Here is a 25,047-nt window from a genome sequence, read left to right on the forward strand (position 1 = left end):
GCTATGCCTCAAAACAACAGAGAATGGAGTTATACCTTAATTTAGCAGCTACATTATATAGACATGCAACACACTGACTTCAGAGTAATTTACCACAGTTTGTGTTCTATAATGAATTTCCTCTGTGGTAAAGAGTGGACACAACCATCTCTCACAACCTGGCAACCTAACATTATTGCCATTGCAGAGATGGGGGAGTTGGTTTGCACTAAGCAAATGGATATCTCGGAATGAAATTTAGTGGCATCCAGTACACAACGCATACACTGGAGTACCTTGTTTCTGAATCCTTCCTCCTTTTTGAAAACTGGAAGTCTTGCATTCTGCAGACTTGGACCTACTTAGGGCACAGACAGAACTGACAACTTTCACCCAATCTGGTGACACAAAGCAATCTAGAGCCATGGCCAAACACAAGTAAACAGTTGTGGACCACTTAAAAAATGACCGATTGGGTGAAAATCTGAACCCTCAGGGTTCAAATGAAGATGTTTCAGAACATAGTGTCTTCTGTACCTTGTGGCTCTAATGCACCTAAGGATCCTCCAGTGCCGGCTGGGGAACCACTAGAATGAGCTCCCTCTGCTCCCTTCCCCCCCCCTCCCATTTTGAAAACTCTGTGGTTGGCAGGGAGGAAGGGTTGTTGCAGTTCAAACCTGCTGCAGGATTACAGCCAGCAACTAGATTCCCCTCCCGCCCTGGAGCCAACAGTGAACTTCTGTTTGGTCCGGGGGGTTGTTGTAATTCCAAATGCTTCCTGCAAAGCATTTCGAGTTACAGCAGGGAGCTGCACTTCTGTCTGTGCCCTTAGTGTAAAAGAATCTACAACAGTGCACCATAAAGAATGCAAAGAAGACTGAAGACTCAATGCAGGGTTTTAGAGCTGGATTCTCAAGATGCATTCTGGTCCTGATCCACGTAAGAAGTGATATGTGGGCTTAAGGGCTTTGTTGGTGTGGGATCAAAGTGTTCAGGACCTTGTGGGATTGAGCCCTCAATTTTCCTGTAAGCATTACATTTTGAAGAGTCTGTGGAAATAAAATAAATGAAGATCTCTTCAAATTTAAAATTCTTAGGTCACTGGCAGACTTTAGACTTAGAATACAATTAACCTGTTAGACTAGGGACAGGCATTACACACAAACTGGTTTAAGTGATCAGAAACTGGTTTCAGCCTGTAATAGAACAGATTTTCAGTGCACATAAATCAGTTTGAAAGTGGCTGAAACCAGTTTGAGATAAACCTGGTTGAATGTAGTATCTGACTTAACTGATTTGGGTCAAACCAGTTTATGCAATGTCTGTTCCAGACCCCTTGCTGGTTTAAAATAAACCAGACTCCCCCAGCATCCCATCATGCTCTCTGGGCTGGGCAGGGCTCTCTGCTCCACAGCAGGGCTGGCCATTCCCCTCTGCTCCCTGGAGCTCTGGCAGAGGCTGCAGGTACAGCAGGGTCTGCCTGGCTTCCCTCTGCCCACCCCACCCCACACTTGCCGGACAACGAGGGGACCCCCCCCCTTTCCTCCCTCCTATTACCCACAGCATGGACCCCAGCCCCATGGCCCTTAGCCATGTGCTATGCTAGCTAATGCTGAGAGGTGTCTCTGTGTATGAGTGTCTCCAATTTTGCTGGGACAGGCAGACAGAACAGTGACTGCTTATGCTTAGGGCTTTTTGGAGCTATTGTTTTGCTGATGAGATGATAAACACTGTTATCAGTCCATTGCTGCTTGCTTTCTTGCCTGTCAGTTTGCTGCAGACAGTATAAAGAATCAGGGAGGGAGATTGAAAAGCTCTGTATCATCAGCAGATGCATGCACTGCACACCCCCTCTTTCCTCAGAGTTCTGGCTGGGGGCTGGCAAGACTCCTGCCCCTTGAGCAGCCAGTGGGGGAAAAGCCTGGGATGGTGCAGGAAGACCTCCTTAATCGGAGCATCCTGCCGGGGTCTGGCCATGCCCCCACTCAGCTCAGCACTATACGAGGGAAGAGAGGGCTGCTCTAGTGCCCCCCCTGAGTCACTGTAGGCATATGCCTGAATTTCCTCAGTCCGGAGAAAATGTCTGTCCAGTTACAAACTGGTTCAGCCTAGCCAGGTTAGACTAACCTTCAAAGATTAGTCTCAGGCTCAGGCTTTTTGAATGTCTGCCCTAGAGTTAATCATGTGGTAAATAGTAACCCTGTTGTGTGTTCAGATGATCAATAACGTGAAAAACTGGAACCAGCCACAAAAATATTCCAGAAAATGTGTCAATTTTTTACACATGAAAATGTGTCTTTTGTGGCTGTTTTGTTTTTCGTTTTTTGGTTTTTGTTTTTTTTAACTGCATCTGAAATTGAACATGTGGCAGTGAGTGCATGAGGATGCCAGGATTTGGGAACCTCTCCTTGATCCCAGGGTCCCAGCCCACTCGGGCTTTAAAACACTTTTGTGCAGCTAAGCTTCAGATGAGGTTTTCTGACATCGTACTGCAGGGGTTCTGGGATAGGCCTAGAAGTGACCCAGAGTCTCAAATGGGCTCTAGTTGTGTCCCAGGGCTGATATGATATTTAATCTTATAATTTTATCCAAAGATTAATTTATAAACAAGAAAGACAAAAGTGAAATAACTAAATGCTTATTTTGATTTCTCTCATTAAATATATTTTATACATAAATTAGAGATTAAATGAGGTGAAATTTTGTTTTACATAGGTCTAAAAGAAGCCATCTGAAGTATTTGGGAAACTCCACAGCCCAGTTTATAATCAAACACTTATTCAGCTTCTTTTGCACAGGCAAATAATGTATACATAAAAACAGTATTTACCATACTTACTCAAATACAAGATGAGAATTTTCCCTCCAGCCAGCAAGGAAAAAAAAAAAGGCTCCTCATCTTATATTCATGTATAGGAAAGCCTCATTAAATACACTGATTAACCTGCTGGTAAAGGCAGAATCTGCTTAGTAATAGAAACCAACTAAGAAGTTGATTAAATACAACTAACACTGAGCATGACTATAAAACACATGGCCCATATTGGGCAAAGAAGCTGATTTTTTAAAAGGGAAAAGGATTCTTAAGTAAAAATGTTGGTGTTCCAAGCCCAATCAGCCAAATCAATTCCAAATCTGTGAGTCATTCAGGAACCATATGTGGCCCTACTACCAGCAGACATCCTCCACCTCCACCTGGGGCTTTGGATGTTTCTAAATCATTTGGCAGGCATCCTACATGCAGGCCCTCAACCATATTGTTAGGCCCCAGCCCAAGTCTGGGTTCATGCCCGGTATGCAAAGGCCAATAAAGATACCAGGGGTGAAAGTATAAAAATGATTTATTGCTAGCAATAAAAGGTGCAAGCGGAATAATCTCCCAAGACAAGCACAAGCACATTCAATACTGAGCCCCTTATATACCAGAGGTTGAATCTTCATAAGCATCCTTGTTTGCTAATTGGTTATAAAGGAGTGACGCAAGGAGTTCTTTACTGAGCATGTCTCTATACCTGTGTTTTAGCTATGTATCTCATTAACGTACATATATGTTCCATTAGCATATATCTTCCCCGCCTCGGGGTGTGATTTTTAGTATTTTAATGAGCTCTTTGCTCCAGTACCTCTGATTCTGTTTTTTGTTTTCAAGCTTCCTCTATCTAAGACTGTCTGCCCCTTATCATTGCAGATGGGCATTCGACACACAACATTCACTTTTGCTTAGGCTTTGCATAGCAGTTTCTAGGTCAAACCTTACAATATGGTCGCAGGAGCAAGCTAGGGAGGAGTCTCCCGTAAGTGGGAATAAAGTCAAGATCTTTCCATGGGAAATGAACGTGATAGCTTAAGTATATATTACTGTAACAGGGAACCCTAGCCCTGTTACTAAGAGACAGGGTGGTCCCTTTAAATCCAGAGCCTTCCAGTCACAGCTGGCTGGTCAAGTAGGGGTTAAGGCTCAAGCCCTGCCAGCCAATCAGGTGACAGGAAGAGGAAGGCCAGGATCTTACAAATGGCAAGTGGAGAAGGCCAGAGGGGTAGCAGAGAGGGGGACTCCCAATGACCGTGGTGCCGCAGCTGTAGTCTCTGCTGGAAGAGTATGCTACTTTGTGAGGTAGATGCATGACCATCTAAAGTAAGCAGGCATGTTGCCCATCTTATTTATTATCCTTTTTTAATTCTATGGCCATAGAAGCCTATGTTTTGCGTTGGATGTTAATACCTGGAGGATCAGGCTGAGGCTATTTGGGGAGGAGGAGGCCTCATTTGGGGACCCACTTCAGTGTGGGGACCCCAGCACCAGAGAGGGCGCAGTATTCGGGGGTGAGCGGACCCCAGCGCCAGAGAGGGCGCAGTATTCGGGGGTGAGCAGACCCCAGCGCCAGAGAGGGCGCAGTATTCGGGGGGTGAGCAGACCCCAGTGCCAGAACAGGTGCAATACTTGGGGAGTGAACAGACCTTGGTGCCAGAGAGGGCGCTGGAGCCCAAGTGAATCTTTGAGACCTAGAGCCTTGGTGTCAAGTCATGATTAGTGGGGTTTTGACTGACAGGCCTACCTAGAGAGAGAAGGGGTAAGCCCACAGTGGCCGAGACCCCAAATAGAGAAGAATTTATAAATACCATCTGCGAGGCTTGGGCTGCAATGTAGGGGAGAAACGGAGCCGCAGATAGTGCCCCCTGACATCGGGGCAAGAAAATGAGCAGGCTCCTGCTTTAATTAACAACTATTAATTAATTAACATCAAGGCATGACAGGAAAGAAGGCAGGCGGTTGGCCCAGAAACGGGCAGGTGGGCCAAAGGCAAAATTGGCCTTGGGAAGACCCTGTTACAGTTACCTCTGCAGGTATTACCCTGTGCTAGAAAAGTGGTTATCCCCAGTGACTAGGAAAGCTGCCTTAGTGATCATGGTGTTTCCTGGGAAAATCACCATGGTGATTATGGTATTTCCCCTGCCAGGCTGATATGAACCTTTTATTTATTTATTTGTTTTTAAAGAATTTTTTTGTGTTCCAAGCCAAATCAAGTCCAAATCCATAAGTCAGTCTAGAACTATAAGTGGCCCTTCAACCAGCAAACATCCTCCACCCCCACGAGGGGCTTCAGATATTTCCAAAGTATTTTGGCAAGCATCCTACATGCAGGCCCAAGCCCAAAGGCTTGGGGTTCAGATGCCCCCAAGTTTCACCTTCCCCCAGCCATATGGCCACAGGAGTAAGCTAGGGAGGAGCCCCCCATTTCTATAAAGTGGGCTTTAAGTCCTAACACCTCGGTGGGTACTAAACCATGCCAGAAGAACAGTTATCCCCAGGAATGCTCAAGGAGAACTGCCTTCTTGGACCCAGATGCATAGCGTTTCCCCTGCCAGGTAACTACCACAAGGATAAATTAGTACAATCCACTCAAATAAGATGTGGTAGTGCCCATTGTACTCAGTCCTCCTCAGCGCTGGCACTATTTAAAGTCATGGTGAGCCACTACATTGTGTACAGTTCTACTTCCTTTTCATTCCAACAACTAACCCGCACCCTTCTTTTCCATTTCCAGCGATTCCTGTTTCTTCACCACCTGTTTCTTCACCTTAAATGTCTGGCAAACATCACCAGATGAGACCCCAAACAGTTAACCCAGAATCTGTTGGTTTCCCCCCCTCAGCCTATTACAGATGATTAGTGTAACCCTGTCCTCTATGAGGTAGAACTGGACTAGGTTGCCCTGAACCTTATTTGCATATACATTCTTGGAGGATCCCAGGGTAGAACATCCAGTTCCAGTCCTGTGTGAGGGTCTAATTAATTAGCACATAGTTCCTTTGTGGGGAGTATCTGGAGTACACACCCATACTTAGCAGTGCTGAGCTCTGGGGTCACCATGGTTTGAAATGCTGTAGGCTTTCCTGGGGCCCAGCCCAATGAACTACATGGTAAATAATGAGCATTTTGGGCTTTGGACTAATATGCATAGTTTGTACTATATATAAGTAGGTACAGAAGTACTGCTTGAAAGTATGTTTATGGATTACCTGCAAGTGCTAAAACTTGCAGCAGCTTCAAAAAAGGTAAAATGCATTAATTCTGGATGAAGTAATTCTATATGTAAATTACTACAGTTATGTTTATTTCAAGGTCAGTTTTTTATGAATTTGCTCCTCATCTCCATGTGCGCAGGGAGTACAGGGTCTGACAGTGGGGAGGAGGGGTGTCAGGAAGAAGTAGTTTGGGTAGCAGAGACCAGAGGGGACAAATTCAAGGCAAACCTCCAGTCATTAGATTCTATACCTGAAAAATTATAACAAAATTTATCAATTTTCCATGTATAGAATTTAATTAATGGAGAATTGTCTTATAGTCAGGGTCATCTTATATTTGAATAAATATAGTATATGAGGATTTTATTTCCCAAAGCTAAATCCTTATTGAATCTATGTCCAACAATGCTGTTACTATAGACTTGGCTTTCATTTTACATTTTATGGAATATTTAAGAGTTGCTGAATCTTCTGGTGTACACATTTAGATGCTAATTCTGATTTTCAAGCTTGAGAGGGATCAATACACAATACACAACATTGTGTATTCAGAGGGATCAGTACACAATGTTGTTTTCATTGCTTTTTTCTCCATGCTTCAGAAATTTTTTTTTTATATGCTTAACATGACCCTGGATATTTTTCCACTGGGACTGTTTCATAGAACAGTCCCAGAACAGAAGGACAAGAATCTACACAAGTCTTTGAAGGATTGGGGCCTGACAGATGAATTATCTGCCTGGACTAGGTATTCCTTCTTTTTAGTATTCCTGCCAATGGCTATGAGGAAAAGAATGAGTCCCTCTCAGTGTGGAAACAGACATTGTCTTTGTTACCTTTGTGCTGCCATAATATTTTTTATGACAGCACAGTGGCCAAGGAAACAGATATCCATACCACTTCTTATGCCAAAAATGCCCAAAGTTTTTGGCTGTGACAAAAGTGGTATCAATTTGTGCTGCTATTTAACAGTGGATATCTGTTTACTTTATGGCAGAAGAGCACCAGTAGCCCAGAGCGGTCTGTGCTCTCCAGCTGGCCCAGGCAGGTGCTCTGAGGGCTTGCAGGGCCCAATCTGTGTACTCTGGGAATTTCTGTGCAGGATCAGTCCCATGAAGCTCTGGGAGCACCTGCCCAGCTTTCCATGCTTTCTTAGACCCATGCCAGGAATCTCTAGGGTACATCTCTATATGGGAAAAGGCAGGGTTTCCCTGCTTACCAAGATGTGACTCCGTGATTGCTGGGGTGCATCTCAGCAGAGAAATCTAACTTTCCCTGCTTACTAAGGCACACTCCAGAAATTCCAAGGATGCATCTCAGTAAGCAAGGAAACCATGACTTTCCTCTTACTGAGATGCACTGCCAGGAATCTCTGAGATATCTCTGTAAGCAGCGAAAACTGGGCAGGCACTCCTAGGGCTTCAGGGGGCCTGGTGGGAATTCCTGGGGTACCCAGGACCAGGCCCCTCAAGCCCTGGGAGAACACATCACCAATTAGCAGTGAGAAAGCAGGCGATATTTTTCAGCCAAAGAAGTAAATCCACTGTGCTGGAACACATTCTGGCACAGCTGCTCTGCTTGATTTGGCAACATATTTCTAGCCTCAGTTTCTCTCTGACTTCCCATGTTTCTTGTGTTACTTATAGGATAACCATGAATCTGACATTTAATTCCTTTTTTGGTTCTGATAAAGTGAACTCAAGTTCACAAAAGCTTGTGCTCACTATATATCTTCTTTACTTAGTCTATAAGGTGTGTATCTAATCCTGCCTTCTGCCTGACTTCAGACCAGTGGCTGGCAATTATTTTGGGCAGAGGACCACTTACCAAGTTTTGGGGAGCTGTTGAGGGCCACGTGGTTAGCCCCGCCCCTTAACAGTTGCCCCACCCCTGATCACTATATTGGGACTGGAAGTCCCACCCCCCTAGCCCCTGACCTTTGCCACCAGAAGTCCCTCCCCTTGCCCTGGAAGTACTCTTTTTGGGAGGAAGAGTGATACGGTCTGGAAACTGGAAAAAAGATGCGTGTGCGCATGCGCACGCGCGCACACACACACACGCGCACACGCACGCAACATGTAGTATAACTTACTTTAATTTTACTTTAAAATATTTTTTAAAAATATTTTTAATATTTAAATATTTTTTTAAAATATTTTTGCACCAATTTCTGTGTTTACAAAAAGTGTTTCTAGAGGTGGCTGCATAATACAAAATACAGTCCTGCTGTGTGTTTTGTGTGGGCATTAAGGGGGTGTAAATGGCGGGGTGTGGTTGGGTAGACTGTGTGTGTGTGTGTGTGTGTGTGTGTGCACGTGCGTGCGTGCACGGTGGGGTGTGGGTATGGTGACTGGGTGTGGGGTATGTGGTTGGGGTGGGGGCCATAGGAGGTTGTGGAGCTATGGTGGGTGGGGTGGGAGAGAGCCGGGTTCGGGCTGCCAGCTCCATAGCGTGTAGCTTTAGCAGACTGTATGTGAGCCTTGCACGATGCAGCCAGGCAGACCCCATGCCCAGGCCCTGTGTTTGTACAGCCCCATCCTGGGTCCCTCCCAGTCCCAGGGCACTTGCATGGGCTCCATTTTCCTGCCTGCCACCGGCTTTCAATGCAGTCCCTCCTCCAGTATTGCCCACTGCTCGCTACAGCCCCCCTACAGCCTGCAGTGCTCCCTGCAGTCCTTGCCACTTGGCAGGGCACGGCCATGGCTCTGCTGCCACTCCATCGCCCATTGCAACCCTGCCACCTGCTAGGGCCTGCTGCAGCTTGCCATGTTCTGTGACTTTGCCTGCTGGGGCCTGCCACAGCCTCGCTGCCTGGTGGGGCCAACCACCTGCCACCGCCTGCTGTAACTCCACTGCCTGCCAGGGCCCACCGCCACTCCGCTGCCCACCATGGCTCTACCACCTGCCAGGGCCTGCTGCCTGTTGCAACCCCACTGCCTGCCAGGGCCCACCATGGCTCTGCTATTTGCCATGACTCTGCCGCTGGCTGGGGCCTGCCACAGCCCCACTGCCCACTGAGGCCCGCTGCAGCTCTGCTGCCTGCCAGGCCTCACCACTTGCTGTGCCTCCGCTGTCCACGGTGGCTTTGCCGCCTGCTGGGGCGCACCGCCTTCCAGGGCCCACTGCCTGCCGTGACCCCACCACCCATTAGGACCTGCTGCCTGCTGGGGCCTGCCACCCACTGCGGCCTCGCCACCTATCATGGCTCCACTGCCCACTGGATATCACTGTACTGTGGCCCTGCTACCTGCTAGGGCCTGCCACAACCCCACTGCCTGCCAGGGCCCACTGTGGCTCTGCTACCTGCCATGGCTCTGCCACCTCCCAAGGCCCACCATGGCCCTGCTGTCTGCTGGGGCCTGACCGCACCTTTGCTGCCTGTCAGGGCCCACTCTGCCACTTTCTGGGGCCTGCTGTGGCCCCATTGCCTGCTGGGGCACACCATAGCTCCACCACCTACCTGATCCTGCCACCTGCTGTGGCTCTGCCGTCACTCCACTGCCTGCTGCACACCACGTGGACCCCTCCACTCCCTGCAGCTGCCATTTCCCATGCTGCTTCCCATGGCCTCCCCTGCTGCTGCGCCACTCCCTATAGTCCCCACAGCTCCCCACAGCTGCCACTTCCTGCCACTCCCTCCATCCAATCTTACCTTACTTTCCATTTGGACGGAGGGGGAACAGCTCCAGGGGTACAAGGCCAGAAACCACAGAGGCTTCTGGTTGGGAGCTGAGGGCGGTGCAGGGCTGGGTAGAGCCGGGCTAGCCTTGTTGCTCAGCCACAGGCTCCTGCTGTTTCCTGCTGCCACTGGCTGCCTGTCATCTTTGACAGACAGCCATGGGCAGATAAAAGTTAATTTTTTTTTAATTTTAAGAGGCCCCGCAGGCCAGATAGAGTGGGCTGGTGGGCTGGATTCGGCCTGCAGGCCATATTTTGCCTGCCCCTGCTTCAGACTAATATGGCTTACTACTCCTCTCCTTTTTTTGCCCCTTACTCCCTGTGCTGTTCATCCCATATGGGCATTGACAACTTGGCTGTCATACTGAAGTGCCAGAGAAGGGATCTGCTGGCTGATTTGAGAACTGAACTTTGAACAGCCTCCCAGTCTAGCAGGGTTCAGACCTGTTCACTGTGGAGAAAGCTGACTTCTGGGCACTGGAAGCAGCACTGTCTCTTAAACTTACAGGCAGCTAATTTCACATTAATAAAATGCTCAGTGGGAAGAGAGAGCAGTTATATTCAGTAATTATGGATGTAAAGAACCATATTTTTTGTCAGGTCAGTATTTCCATTTGCTTACAATTAAAATGTTTTAATTTCTCATCTGAACGATATTTGACATACCGAGTCGGTATGGAAATTCAAACAAACAGGACAAATTTACACAGTACTTGGCAATATAATATTCATTTTCCCACTTCAAATTATTCCTGTACTTTTAGCCAGATTTTTCCCATAATACCATTTTCCTTTTGTGTCAAAATATACAAACATACGTTGTGGTCTTTTGGTAATATGAGTGTAAATAAAGGGTATTTAAAATTAAAATTGAGGCATGCTGTCTTCCAACCTCTAAAAATTGTTAAACCTTTTTTCCTTCCTGTGGCTTTTTTATGCATAAACAAATATGCAGTAAACTATGTTTAAAAGAACAAAATTTGTTATTGACCTAACCTAAATGAGCAAGATTTGCTATTGACCTAACCTGTGGTTCTTAGCTCAAGTAAAGTCCCATTGCCATTAGTTTTGCCTAAAAGTAGACTTTTGAGCAGAATCTTAATGAAGATGCCCTTGCGCATACTCTTATTTACCATTTAGGCACAATAGTCAGTAAATGACAGATATAATAGTGTGCTGCTGTCTTAAGGAGACAGAGAGAGAGAAAACTGAATTTATGTTGAATCCAGGTACTTCATTTTCTTATCAGTGATGGTGCCCCAAACTTCAGGGGAAGATGCAAGAAACCCTTCAGTGACCAGGTCTGTTTTCTCCTACTTTCAAGAGTTTGAGGTTGGCTTAGGTCTTCAAACATGGAGGTTTAAAGGAAACCCCCAAATTGCCATCACAAATAATCACACAAAGCTACAAGGTATTACATCTGGAACATCAAGAACATCCTATAATACTTCATAGGTAAAAGCCCTGCCTATGCCCTACCTACTATTACAACAGCAAGGAAGTACTTGGTTTAATATATGCTCAGAAATCTGTTTGCTTCCATACCTTTGACCGTTGTTTCTTACTAAATTAAAGGAAAAAGCATGTAGTTGCCTGGGTCACTGTCTTTCTCATTGCCATCCACAATTTTTCATTGCCATGGATATCCAATTTTCCTCTTTACTGAGTTCTTGGGTCATGCCACAGTTGTCCTAGTTTTTCATGACATATTCATCGTATAGCTTCATATATCACTGATGCAGCCGCTGCCCTCAAAGATGCCACAAGGTCTTTTAGAGATCAAATCTTAAATGAAGGGAAACCAGCCCAGCTCAACTGAGGCAGACTGCAGATCGGCAGGGAAAATGCTTTGAAGAATTGGTCTGACAGTATCATTATCTCTTTCTTGTTCACACTTTTATATTCCATTGAAGGCATAGAGCCCTCATTCATTAAGATATTTCAAAGTATCAAAATGAATCTGTTTGACTCATCGCTTTGCTTTTGCATGGATGACCAGGTAGCGCAAGTGACAAAAAAAGTCTTTACATCTCCTTCAGTTCATTAGGAAACTCTGCCCTCTTTTCCAGATGAGGAGCTAGAAACGGGGATCCATGAGCGTTGGATTATTATAATTTACTCTATGTAAATCTGAATATAAAAACAATAGAAATGCTCCTATTGATACCGCCTCCTCTGTGGCTTAGGCTGCACAAACATATCATTGCCTGTGCATCACTCCATCCCCCAATTTCCAAACTAACAAATAGCTATTTAAGTGATGCACATTATTTAAGAAAATTACCAAGGGCTTGATTGTAACAAGGGAGTTTTAATTTGAAAGTATTGTTAAAGCTAATATTTTTAATTCATGCTCACCTTTTTTAGGAATAATCTCAGGTAATGTAGTTCAGGGACTGGACAGTTGTTATTTTGTCAGAAAGGCAAAAATGAGAAATTATAGAACTCCTGGTTTAAAATTATTATAATGTATTAAATATATTATTTCTTTAAAATAAAAGTTAAATGCTTTCCATAATAATGGTCTTAAGGCACTTATATTGACCAACTTTGTTGCCTAGCAATTGAATGTTTTATTTAGAGAATTGAACTATATGACATTATTGCAAAATAAGTCGCATTAAGAGCGTGATGATGAGCCATATTTCAAAAGTAAAAAGCAATTCTTTCATGTTAAAATAAATAGTCATTTATACCTATTGAAGTTATATAATATTTTCCCTTCTGAAGAACAGTTTTTGTTTCATTTTTAGCAAACAGGATAACCTATAACAAGGAGGAAATGTGTTGCTGATTTGTATAGTTGTCCTTCTTAGGAAACTAGAGGTTGTAATAATTTAAATTTTACCACCCATTTGATTGCTTTAGTAAATTATTGAGTGCTCAGCTTGACAGCCATTTTTATTTCTTGTATAAGCAACTATTACAAACTAGTATATTCTGGTGTTTAGGGACAATATTGCTTTGATTACTTATAGCTGTAGTATACTCCAAACTAAAAACTCATTGAGTTTCTAAATAATTTTTTGTTGCAGATGTCTACTGTAAAGTAATGCAGAAATGATTGTGCATCCTCATTGCTAATGTGATTAACAAGTACCTGTATATTGATAGCCAGTATAGATGTGGAATGTTGGATCATTATTCTTAAATGATGTTCTCTACTTATAGATTCTTTAAAATCATCTACATTGATATTTTTTACTGCTCTTTTGGGGTCTCTACACTTAACACTAAGGTCTGTGACATACTTGATCAACACCACTGTTTTCAGCATTACTAATGTGATCAACCAAGTACCTGTGCATTGATAGCCAATATAGATGTGGAATGTTGGATTGTTATTTTTAAGTCTGAGGTCTGTGACATACTTGACGTACACCAGTGTGTTCAACATTTTTAGACTCAAGGCACCCCTCATTTAATTCAGAGCCCCCCCTTCATAAACTCAAACCCCCTCAAAAATGCCAGCTCTTAGTTTTCACTCTTTTTTTATTAGAAAAAAAATAGAGCAAGTCTTCTGTATCCCACCAGTAGCTCCAGTTCTTATGGTCTAGAAATAATTACCTGAGAGAGAGTACACAGTTTTTGGTAACGCTTGGTGTTTTGGGCTGAATACATTTTATTCTGTATTTGGTAAGTATGTACAACCAGAGAATTCTAATCGCCATATCTATCAGATCTATATTATATTGCTGCTCAGGGGTGAACCCAGGGGGGTGAATTTTTACTCCCCCACCCCTTTGATTTCTAGTCTACCCAAACTATAAAACCAACTGCCTAGTTCTAGTTCCGGTCCTGAAGAACTATCCCTTCTGCAGTTTTGCTGTCTGTCAGCCATTCTTGGTAATGTCTCTCTTATGTTTCACAGCTCTGCAGACTACTTGTAGCTGTAGCTAAAAACCTTAACTCAAGTGTGGTAATATTAATTCAGGTGTACAAATGACTAACAGTAAAGTTTTGGAGGCGCTTAAGACACTCAAGAAGTCTAAATTTGACTTTATGACTCTGAATAAGAGGCATACATTTAACAGTAATGACCACAGGACTAATGAAATGCTCTCTTTTGACTATTTTGCCTGATTTGTTGTTCTTTTTAACAAATTAGTGAGCATCCTAATAAATATATATTTATTTTCACTTTGATATTAAACTGAATAATATAATGCTAGACCCCTAGCATATAAGTACAGAGTCTAGTTTTTCTTTAACTGGAGAAAAATGTGCTGTCTTATGTGATGATATGCCACATAATCTGCACCCCCCACTTTTCAAAATCCTAGATCTGCCCATGTTGCTATTGTTGCCACTACAGATTTGGTGGATATTTTAAAGAATTGATTATACATTCATCTTTGGGCAGAGAGCCACTGACTTTTTTGCCTGAAAACTTGTCTTTTATCTGACACAATACAACAAGCAGAATGACTTTGTACAAAAAGTAACACCAAGGTGCCTATTCTCCTCATCTTCACATCTCTGTGTTCCATCTTATATTAAACAATTTTATTTCTCATTGAGAGGGTTAGGAATGGCTCCACTCTGAGCAAAATTGAGCATTGCTCGATGAATGAAGGGGTTCAGCTATCACTTAAAGAGTAAATGCTTTATACACTGTAATGTGATCAGCATACACTACCTTTTTGGCTTCATGATGTTAGGTCACTACTTGAATCTATATGTCCCAGCTGGCAGAAATGCCAGCTGCTCACTATTGTATCCATTGAACATTTTACTTATCTTTTTAGAGAAAAATATAACAAGGGAAATAGTTGCCAGGTTGTCAGGCTAATTCCACATGTGATCACTAGGATCAGTACATGTCTTGTGCCCTCCATCTTAAAACAAACAGGAATAGACTGTAGGGCTAAGTACAAACAGTCAAAAAGCCTGAGGCTGAATCAATTCATTCTTCACAGGTTAGTCTAAACTGTATACATTGACTGATAGGCAAGGGAACAGACATTCACTTTTGATTCCGGAAATGCAGCCACATGCCTGCAGTGGCTCAGGCCAGAAGCCGGGGGGGTGCTAGAGCACACCTCCCTGCTCAGCTGTTGTAGAAGCTTGGGCTGAGGCTAGCCTGCCCACCCTGAGAGGAGGGGTTTGCAGGGAGGTGCAAAGCATCTTAGGATGCTGGTGGGCTGTGAGTTAACTTGAATCTGGAGGGGATCTGGGACAGAAGTTCAATAAAACAATTTAACTTAAATCAGTTACGTTTCAAAATGCATCCAGCCAGGTTTTGGCCATTCTGAAAGCAGTTTATGTGCACTGAACTTTTGTTGTCACAGATTTGAACTGGTTCCCAATTACTTATACCGGTTTGTGTGTAATTTTTGTCTCTAGTTTAGTAAAGTTAACTACAGGGGCAGAGGTAGGTATAAATGGCCACATCTACACATGCATATTAATGCTACACAATAAAACCTAGAATATATCATGTTGGATTTTATTGCTCCCAAGTGCTATGTGTACATGGGACCACAGCACATTGAGTCAGGTCAGAGCAGTCCCTGCTGGCAGAAGGCCTGGGGGCGTCAGCCTGCTAGCTCAGGACTGCTCTGATCCATCTTAACATGCTCCAGAGGGGCTGTCTGGGGCACAAACTACTAGCTGACAGGCAGCCCCTACACTGGAGTATCCTTGTGTCCCAGCCAGCTGTGTCAGTGTCTACACATGTGTTGCTATGAAGTTAAATACTCTGCAGCAGGGTAGTACTTGTAAGATGCGATGTTTATTAGGTCCCTGTGGCCTAATAGGGCTGCACGTGTAGACACCGAGACATTTACTGAAGAGCTAGTTAGTCTATTCTGGAAAAAACATCTTGTGTAGACATGCCCAGAGTAGCCAGTGTAGCATGTTACTCAAAATCACTCCTCTCTCATCAGCTAATTTAGAGGACATTAAAAATCTTGCAATAGTTTGAGCTTTCTTAGTATCCATACATAGCTGTCACTGAAGCCTTATTCATCACTTAAATGAGGGAAGGAGTCTTCATGGAGAGAAATTAAATCTATAGATTCGTTAAAAAACAAACCAAAAAAAAGCATTCATGTCTCCAATGGAGGCACATAGCCAGATTTTATTTCATGTATTAGGGGCTAAAAGTGTGATCCTATTCCACCCTGCCAAATTCCTGGAAAAAATGTTAACATGCCTATTGTTGAAACACACCATCATCTTAGCCATCAGACTTGAGTCACAATGAGCATCAAGCAGGAGGAGGGCTCATCTATCTTGTATGTTTTCTGTTTTTCAGGGACTCGAGCAGAGTGGAATAGGCTCACACTTAGGCACCCAAGTCCATTTAGGTGCCTAGTAACTGGACTAGGAGCTGACTCGCTTCCTTTTACATATGACCCAGTTGCAGCTGAGTGAGAGAGAACCCAAGCCTTGATGCATAGGTTCTCACCATGGCAAAAAAATTAGTGTATTTGCTTATATACCACATGCTTCTTTTTCTAAAAATTGGTCCCCCCCCGAATTAGGGTGCATATCTTAAGTGAGGAAGCTGATTATATTTTTCTGGAACAGAAGCATGGAAAAATAGTTATCCAGACACTACTGTATGATGCCTTCCTCTGTCATCGTCAGGGAGGGAGGTGATGGAATTCAGTCTTCAAGGTCAGAGCTTACATTGTTAACCCTCTCACTGCCACAGCCACTGTCAGGATTCCCTGAAGTCAGCATTCAGGCATGACTGGGAAAGTCTTTTTTCTTCATTTTGCCTTACCAAAACAAGGTTTGTGTTTAACTTGGGGGCATGTGCAGTAACTGAAACTGATGGGTTTAAATGCCTGAAAAATCAACTAAAATTTGTATTGTTGAAGGTCATGTAAAGTACACATGAACATTTCTTAATTATTGGAGCAGACTTTTCTACACTGTAGCCCTCTAGTCTTGGTTCCTTGCTTACTGTAAATTAATGGAGCACGTATAATTAACGTATAAATAATTCAGGAAGAAACGGCAATTCAAAAATAACTATTTTTTTTCAAGCAGTTAATTATAAACAACAGGCAGCCTTAAATATTGTGGAAACTAAAAGATGCCAAGCTTTCTCAAGACAGATTTAAAAACACACACACACACACACACACACACACACACACATATTAAGTGAAGTGATCATTTAGTGTATTTTTCTTAAGTGGAAAAATAAGTAAAGAATTCAGTCTTTAATCCAAAGCTTTGGCTATTTAATCAAGTAAATAAGAGAGCCAGTCATTAAAGCTTGTCCTTGGGCAGCTGAAGGAAATGTTGGAAAAAACTTTTTTTCTTTTTTGCAGGAATTTATAATTTAGCTATCTAAATTTTCTTCAAGCAGATACTTATTTAATGATTTTTTTTATCCTGTGATATTTTCTTAAGATACAAGGAATTTTGACCTACTTTATAGCCAAAACAAAATTATATTACTTATTTCAAGGGTTTTCAGGCTAATTAAGCAAAAATAACTCTGGAATTAAAAAAAAGCGGGGGGAACTACATTAAAGAAGCAGCATCTTACTATTTCAGTCGTGTGTTGGGATTTATGTAGGTTCTCATAAAAAAAAGTTTGGAATTTTTTGAGATACATTTCAATATTTGTCCTGTTGGTTTGTCTTGTACATCTGGCTGAATAGCTGCAAGGGTAGAGAAAGCCATCAAAATGTAGCAGTGCTTTATTCCTAATGAAATAGGATTGGAAGGCTGTTTATCACATCAGTAATCCCTGACCCAGTCAGTTCCTTCTGTTTAATTTAAAAAATACATGTAGAGTAGTTGTCATTACACCTTAAGCTCGTACCTATGTTGGCTTTAATTTTCATTAGGATTAGTCAATATATGGTATTTACCTGAATCCAAGGTGATTTTAAATTCAAGGTGATCCCTTCCCCCCTCCCTCCAAATGTGTTATAATCTTCCATGTATAGAATCTAACTATTGGAGAGTCGTCTTAAATTCCCCCCTCCCCCCCCCCCCATCACCACTGCAGGGGGACAGGTGGCAGGAGAGACAAGTTTCCTGACTACTTACCCTTGCTCATGCTATTTGCACCCTCAAGCCTGCTCCCCTGCCACTCCCCCCACACCCACTACCACGTTTGCCTCTCCCCTTCCCCCCTGCCCGACCCCCCACTTAGCCTCCACAGCTCCAGCTCTGACTCCACTCTGGCCTGGGACATGGAGCACATAGTTGCTTCAGCCTCTGCTCAGCCATGCAGCAACAGTACTGACAGCAGCTCTGGCCCTAGCTTCCCAATAGTTTCAGCTATTTTACTTCATGAAGGACTATAAATATCTTTACTCATGTAGCCCAATCAGTGAGCACATAGCAAGCTATTAACTTTAACAAGATCTGTGGATCAAACCACCAGGGTGCTAATGACTGCCACCATCAAACCTGGAACTTAACAGTATTAAGGTTAAAGACACCTAAGGGATTTCCTACTCATAGCATCTACTTTTATTGGTGAAAATGTTGTACATGCATCAGATGAAAACTTTTCCTATTCTATCATCTCTTTTTTTTCTTTTTTTTTTTGTCATTCTCTCACTCCATCTCTCTAAAATACAAATTTTAAAATCTTTGAGAGAGGACCCTGTGTTCTATTGCCTGTGAAGTAGCGATACATTTTTGGAGGCTTTGTCATCATAAACTGTTCTGCAGGCTGTCCCAGGCTCAGAACTGCTGTTTCTGGGAGCCCTGTGGTTCCTCCATGGACTGCAGCAGCCCCCAGCTTGGTGTCAGGCTGCTGATATCACTCCCCTTTATAGGAAATGCAGGTTGCCCTAGAGTAGGTGACGAATTGCATTGCATTGCAGGGATGGGCTTTGCATTTGGCAGGGATGGGAGTGGCCTATACTCCCTTGATATATGCGTATTTTAATTGAATACTGTACACTGTTTATTTGGGGAAGAAGGGAAGGAGAAGTGGAGGGGGGGACAACTAGTGTGAAAGGGGGAAGTATGCCCCATTGTGCTCCACTGTGGAAGGGGGAAGTATGGATTTGGGAAGGTCATTAAGGGAATGGTGTGAGGCAGGAGAGAGGGTGGGGTAGGAGGATAGCCATGGCCTCCCTGTGACAGATGGAGGTATGGACTTCGGTGGGACATTAAGCTGGGGGAGACTTACCAGGGTGTGAAGCAGAAGAGTGGGAATAGGTATGGATGGGAGGAAATATGAAGAAAAAAATCTTTATCTTTTATAGAGATAATGAATAGGGGTTGAGGAGGGAAGGGGACTCTCTTCTTGGGGAGAGGTAGCAGAGTGGGAGTGAGGGAATTTCTTTTGTTACACTATCATTTTTTAATATTTTATTCTGTCTTGGTATGCTATTTTGTCTTTTATTGTAACCTACCCTGAACATCTTTGGAGGGGGAAAAAAGCATGTAAATCTAACAAATGAATGAGGTGAAGGAAAACCTGGAAAGTTTTAGGCACAACTATTCCATTCTGTTCCCTTTGTGTGACAGAATAACCAATACCACCCCTGTACTCTGCATTTGTATTTGCCATGATTAAAACTTGTCTCTCACCTTCAAATGTATATTTCTTACATTTTTGCTGAAAGTCAGACCTTAATATTTATTCAGAAATTGTTATATTCAAATAGAGGATGTATTTTTTCTGCTAGTCCTTCATTTTTTAAATATTTAAACTCTATAAAATAAAAATGCTCTGTTCTACCAGAGCATATCCCACATGATTAATTTTTGCAATTTGTTTGCTTTATATCTAAGCTGGATAATGCAGATGAACAAGCAGCTCAGATCAGACGTGAGCTAGACGGACGTCTACAACTGGCAGAACAAATGGCAAAGGTAAATTTGTTTGTCACTTTTGTAGCTACAGATTTGTAGTGTGTGCACGTACTTACATAATGTCCATTTTTGAGTGCTGTAACCTTTGATCCTTTGAAGAGGAAATAGGCAGGAAGAGGAAATAGGAAATACAAATGTATATTTGTAATGTGCAACAGTGTGGAAGAAAAAACTTCTATCTAAAATAATCTGTTAAAAAATAAACCACACTTCCTTGATAATCAGATCATTATATTATAGAAAACGTCTTTCATTGTCAGTAAGCTTTAATGGAAAGTAAAAAAGGAGGGTATAAATTTGTGTGCATGCATGCGCGCACATGTTGAACTGTTCATGTAAGCAATTTTTTTATGTATTCATTTAATGTAGTGGGAAGGGTTAAAATTTGGGATAGATTTTGGCATTGCATGTAGTAAAGCCATGAGTGAATTTAGCAGGTAATCTAAATCAGAGGATCTCAACCTTTTTCTTCCTGAGGCCCCACTAGCATGCTGTAAAAGGTCCATGGCCCACTTGTGCCACAACAACTGTTTCTCTGCATATCCAGTGTGTGGGGGGAGGGCATAGGTGAGGTGAAGGGGGCATAGGGATACACTAGGGGGGCATAGCTTCCTCCCCCCCTGGATTTTTGTGCCCACAGTGGGCACTGGGCTGCAGCCTGGGTAGACCAGCACAGGGAGAAACTTCCTCCATGGTCCAGGAGGCAGGACCTGGTGTGGAAGGGCTGAGCAGGCCGGCAAGACTTGTTGCTGGCACCACCAGGACCCCCACACCTTCCATGTGCCAGTAGCAGCTCAAGGAGTAACAGGCTGGAGCAAAGGGCCTTGCTGCCCTCATCTCCTCCCACTATCAGCTGCTAGCATGCTGGGCCGCAGCACTACCCTGCTGCCATCACCCAGCCGTTGCTCCCCTTATGCCATGAATTTTCTGTGGAGGGGAGGTGGGGTGGGGTGTAGTGCAGACCCCCTGAAACCTGCTCACAGCCCACCGGGGGGCCACAGCACCCCAGTTCAGGACCACTGATATAAAGGACAGCAGCTAAAATAGGGAATACTATTTATGACATTTTAGAAAAAATGCTAATTTATTTTTTGTATCTTTTTTATTATGGGTGGAAGTTAAGGGATTATGGGTGGTCAGAGAAATTTCTGCTAATTATGCATTTGGGATAAGAACCCCTGCTTTACTATCCCAGGACATCATTTCAGTGCTTCCCAAACTTTTCCTCAGGATGACCCCATTTATAGCCCCATTTCCTCAGCATGACCCCATTTCCTCAGCTTGGCCTCTCACTCCCAACCCACAGCCTCCTACCCCCACGACCCCATCCGCTGATGTTGTCACCCCATTTGGGGTTACGAGTCACAGTTCAGAAACTGCTGTATTATTCCATCCCAAGATGAGGCAGGGCTCCCATCTGTAAAAAGAGACAGATGAGCCTCCCTCTAACTCAGAATTTCCTGGGAGATATAGAGCCATATCTAATGAAGATCATTACCTGACTCTGTGCTGATTCTGTCCTTTGCTGGTTCTTTGTGCACATGTAGCTCCAGTAATTATAGTCTATCACAACAGTACATGGTATTGCTCCAATTATAGGCCAACCCTGAAGGGTGGTTACAAAGAGGATGGAGCTAGACCAGGGGTGAGAAAAATATGGCCCATGGGCCAAATTCGGTCCACCAGGCCATTCTGTCTGGCCTGTGGGGCCCCTAAAAATTTAATAAAGAAATATTTATTCACTCCAGGCAGCCTGTCCAAAGCTGACAGGACCCAGGGGTAGTAGGACCCAGAGGGAGCCCTCAGCAGGCTTGAGCAGCCCAGCCCCACCCTATCCCCAACCAGTTCCCTGCTTTCCTGCCCCTGCCCTGCTCCAGCACCACGTGGCTCCCAGCTGCATCACCGGACCGTGGAGCATGGGACCATGCTGGTACGTGTGTGTGTGTGTGTGTGTGTGTGTGGGCTCATGAGCAGCGTATGTGTGTATTTATAGAGTGAGTCCTACATGCACAACCCACCATACACATGTACCCACACCCCTCCTCGCACTGCCATACACAAACCCCAGTCACCCTTGCCCTACACACATCCCTCCACAAGCCCCATACCCGCCCATAGCCCACATATCCACACACACACACACACACACACACACACACACACACACACACACACACACACACGCTCCCTCACCCCACATACCCACTCCCCCACAACATACAAAAGTATTGTGCAATCATCTCTATGGGCTCAATGCAAACGCATGTAAATCAGGACAACAATATCTTTTAAATCAAATTAACGAATATTGTAGATGTTCGCTTTTTAGAATATAATTTGATATGTTTCTGGTTCTGAGATGGCAAAACCCTTGCTGAAAGGAGTACTTCCGGGGCCAAGGGAAGGGACTTCTGGTGGCAAAGGTCAGGGGCCAGTGGGCGGGACTTTCAGTCACAAGATGGTGCTCAGGGGTGGGGCACCTGTCAAGGGGCGGGGCTATCTATGTGGCCCTCGACAGCTTCTCAAAACTTGGTAAGCGGCCTGCCGTCCGAAATAATTGCCCACCCATGAGCTAAACTATTCTCAGTGGTGGCAGATGACAGAACAAGGAGCAGTGGTCTCAAGTTTTTTCAATGGAAGTTTAGGTTAGATCAGGGGTAGGCAATGTTTTTTGGCCGGAGTGCCAAAAAACACCACAATGCCTACCTTGGAAGGTGCCGGAGTGCCAGCATGCCAGAAAAACAAAATGAGGGCAGGATGCCCTGCTTGTGCCCCTTGCCACCCAGCCCTGCTGCCCCTGGCCCCCAGCCCAGGCTCTGTGGCTGTCAGCAGCTACCCTGGCTCTGGGTAGTTGCTGGAGCCCGGGCTCCTCCCAGCAGGGCTTGCAGCATCCCAGCTTCCTGCTGGGAGCAGCCCAGGCTCCCAGCTGGCAGCAGTTACCCAGAGCTGGGGCTGGCTGAAGCTGGGAGGCTCCAAATAGCTGTACTGGGCTCCAGAGCCCCGACATCAGCTGTGTACTGGCACATGCACCCGCGCCTCGAAGTGGGTGGTACGAGGGGCCTGAGGCAGCGCAACCCCAGTCTCTTCCCCGCTCCTGGCACACAGCTGATGACTGGGCTCCAGAGCTTGGCACAGTTATCTGTAATCAGCCTGGGCTCTGGGCAGTGGCAGCAAGCAGCGGGTAGGCTGCAAACAACTGCACCAGGCTCCACAGCTCTGGCATCAGCTCCATGCTGGCAGTGACTGCACGGGCACCTCAGGGCAGACAGCAGGGCAGCGCAGCCTGCCCTGAGGTGCCTGTGCAGTCACCGGCATCATGGAGCTGATGCCAGAGCTGTGGAGCCCAGTGCAGCTGTTTGCAGCCTGCCCAGAGTCCAGTCTGGCTACAAACAGCTGCGCCGGGCTCCAGAGCCCAGTCACCAGCTCTGTGCCAGGAACGGGGGAGAGATGGGGGTTGTGCTGCCTCAGGCCCCTCCCACCGCCTGCTCCGAGGCGCGTGTGCATGTGCTGCTATAGAGCTGATGTCGGGGCTCCAGAGCCTCCCAGCTGCAGCTGGCCCCAGCTCTGGGTAGCTGCTGCCAGCGAGGAGCCCGGGCTGCTCCCAGCAGGCAGCTGGGATGCTGCAAGCCTGAAAATGCAGGTATGGGCCCCACTGGGCTGGGGCCAGGGACTCTAGCTGGGGTAAAAGGGGCCAGGAGCACAGGCTCAGTTGGCCCCACGTGGTGCAGGAGCACAGGAGCTGCACACTATGGGGCCGGGTGGGGCTGGGCCCACACGCTCCCAGCATGTGCTGCTGGGGACATGGGCAGGAGCACTATAGGGCCAGGTGGGGCTGGCCCCACATGCTACAAACATCTGTGTCTGGGGACTTGGGTGGGAGCATGGGAGCTGCATGCTATGGGGCTGGGTAGAGGTGACCCCACTTGCGGCCACCATGTGTGACTAGGGGCTTGGGTGGGAGTGCTGTTGGCCCTATCGGGACAGGTGGAGCTGGCCCTGCATGTTGCCCCCACCTGCAGCCGGGGACTTGGGGGGTGGGGGGTGGAGCATGGGGAGTTGCGCACTGTGGGGCTGGGCAGGGCTGGCTCTGCTCACTGCCACCACATGCAGCTTAAGAGACTTGCACACTCCAGGGACTCTGAGAGGACCCCCCCCCCCACCACACACACACACACACACACACACACACACACACACACACACACACACACACACACACCTTTCCACACAACCCCAACCTCCACTATACCCCAACACACTCCCACCCCCCACCATAACCCCGCAGCCCCCACCCAACCTCCCCACCATACCCACGTACATATACATACCCACCCCTTCCCACACCATATTCACACACATGCACACTCTTGCACCCACACCCCTTCACACCTTCCCCCACCCACCATACCCACACCCACCATGCACACCCCCCGCACCCCTTCAGAATAGTAAGACTTTTTTGAGCTGTTCTGCAATCACTTCTATGCAAACACACAAATCAGGACAAACATCTTTTAAAAATAAAATTAAAATACATTATAGTAGATGTTTGGATTTTTTTTTAAGTATATGATTTGTTTTTTTTTCTGGTTTCAAGATGGAGCTCGCTGCCCCGCCCCCCGGAATACTTCTAGGAACATGGGAGGGACTTCCGTTGGCAAAGAAAATGGGTGGGGCTTCTTGTCCCAAGATGGCGACCAGGGGGCGGGGCACCTGTCAAGGGGCAGAGCTAACCTTGTGGCCCTCAATAGCTCACCAAAACTAGTTAAGCCGCCCTCCAGCTGAAATAATTCTCCACCCTGTGTTAAGTACAGAACTAGTTAGGTTTGTTTGTTTGAAGTCAGGTAGAAGGTAGGGCAGGGTGGCACTTACTAGCATCTGGTAATAGAGGTTGGTGCCTGTAAAAGTTCAAGGCTCCCTGAACCAATTAGTGGCACCCTGCCCTAACTTCTGCTTTGCTTTTTGAGTTTAAAGTGAGTATGGAGAATAGATAACCCCAGTCAGAACTAGTGGAATGAAACTACAAATAAGGGTTCTACAATATTTACAAATAAGAATCTTTCTAAAATGTAAGACTTACATTTTGTCTGGCTTACTGGTGAATTCATTTTTGGGAAGGGAAAAAGCTAATTATCCTCCTGACTTGTATGAAAATTTAGTTCAGTTTTTTTCCAGCTTCTTCCTCTGCACAAATATATGCAGGTTTCCTTCAATTTATGCAGTACATGCATTCCCGGAGAATGGTGTATAAATTAAATTTGCAGAAGGCAAACCCACTTTACAATATAACAAATAGGGATAGGCTCCCATGGCAGTGAGGGAGGAAGGGAGGGAGTGAGGCTGGGACTAAAGAAGGGGCAGGGGGAAGGGTGCCACTCCCAGGCTGCACAAGGCAGAAAAGCAGAGGGAACAGAGCGGTACTCACCCCAGCCCCGGCTGCAGTGGCCCCGGGAGTAACCAGCACCAGCTGCCTGCAGCCACTGGGCTGCACTGTGCTCTGTCTGTCCCCGCTCCCCATGCCTGGGGCTCTGCTTGTCCACACTCACCTCTGCTCCT

The 25,047-nt window shown here is 45.3% G+C and overlaps 1 protein-coding gene across 8 annotated transcripts in view; it reads left to right on the top strand.

The window, feature by feature from the left end:
* CADPS2 (calcium dependent secretion activator 2) overlaps positions 1 to 25,047 on the top strand; it is a 630,383-nt gene that overhangs the window by 261,948 nt on the left and 343,388 nt on the right. For all 8 annotated transcript variants that reach the window (XM_059725932.1, XM_059725931.1, XM_059725930.1 and 5 more), the window contains one exon: positions 19,411 to 19,491. In XM_059725932.1, coding sequence (XP_059581915.1) covers positions 19,411 to 19,491 — 81 coding nt within the window. The remainder of the gene's footprint in view (positions 1 to 19,410; positions 19,492 to 25,047) is intronic.

The sequence above is a fragment of the Alligator mississippiensis genome, chromosome 4, assembly GCF_030867095.1.
Source record: "Alligator mississippiensis isolate rAllMis1 chromosome 4, rAllMis1, whole genome shotgun sequence".
In the NCBI taxonomy this organism is placed as follows: domain Eukaryota; kingdom Metazoa; phylum Chordata; order Crocodylia; family Alligatoridae; genus Alligator; species Alligator mississippiensis.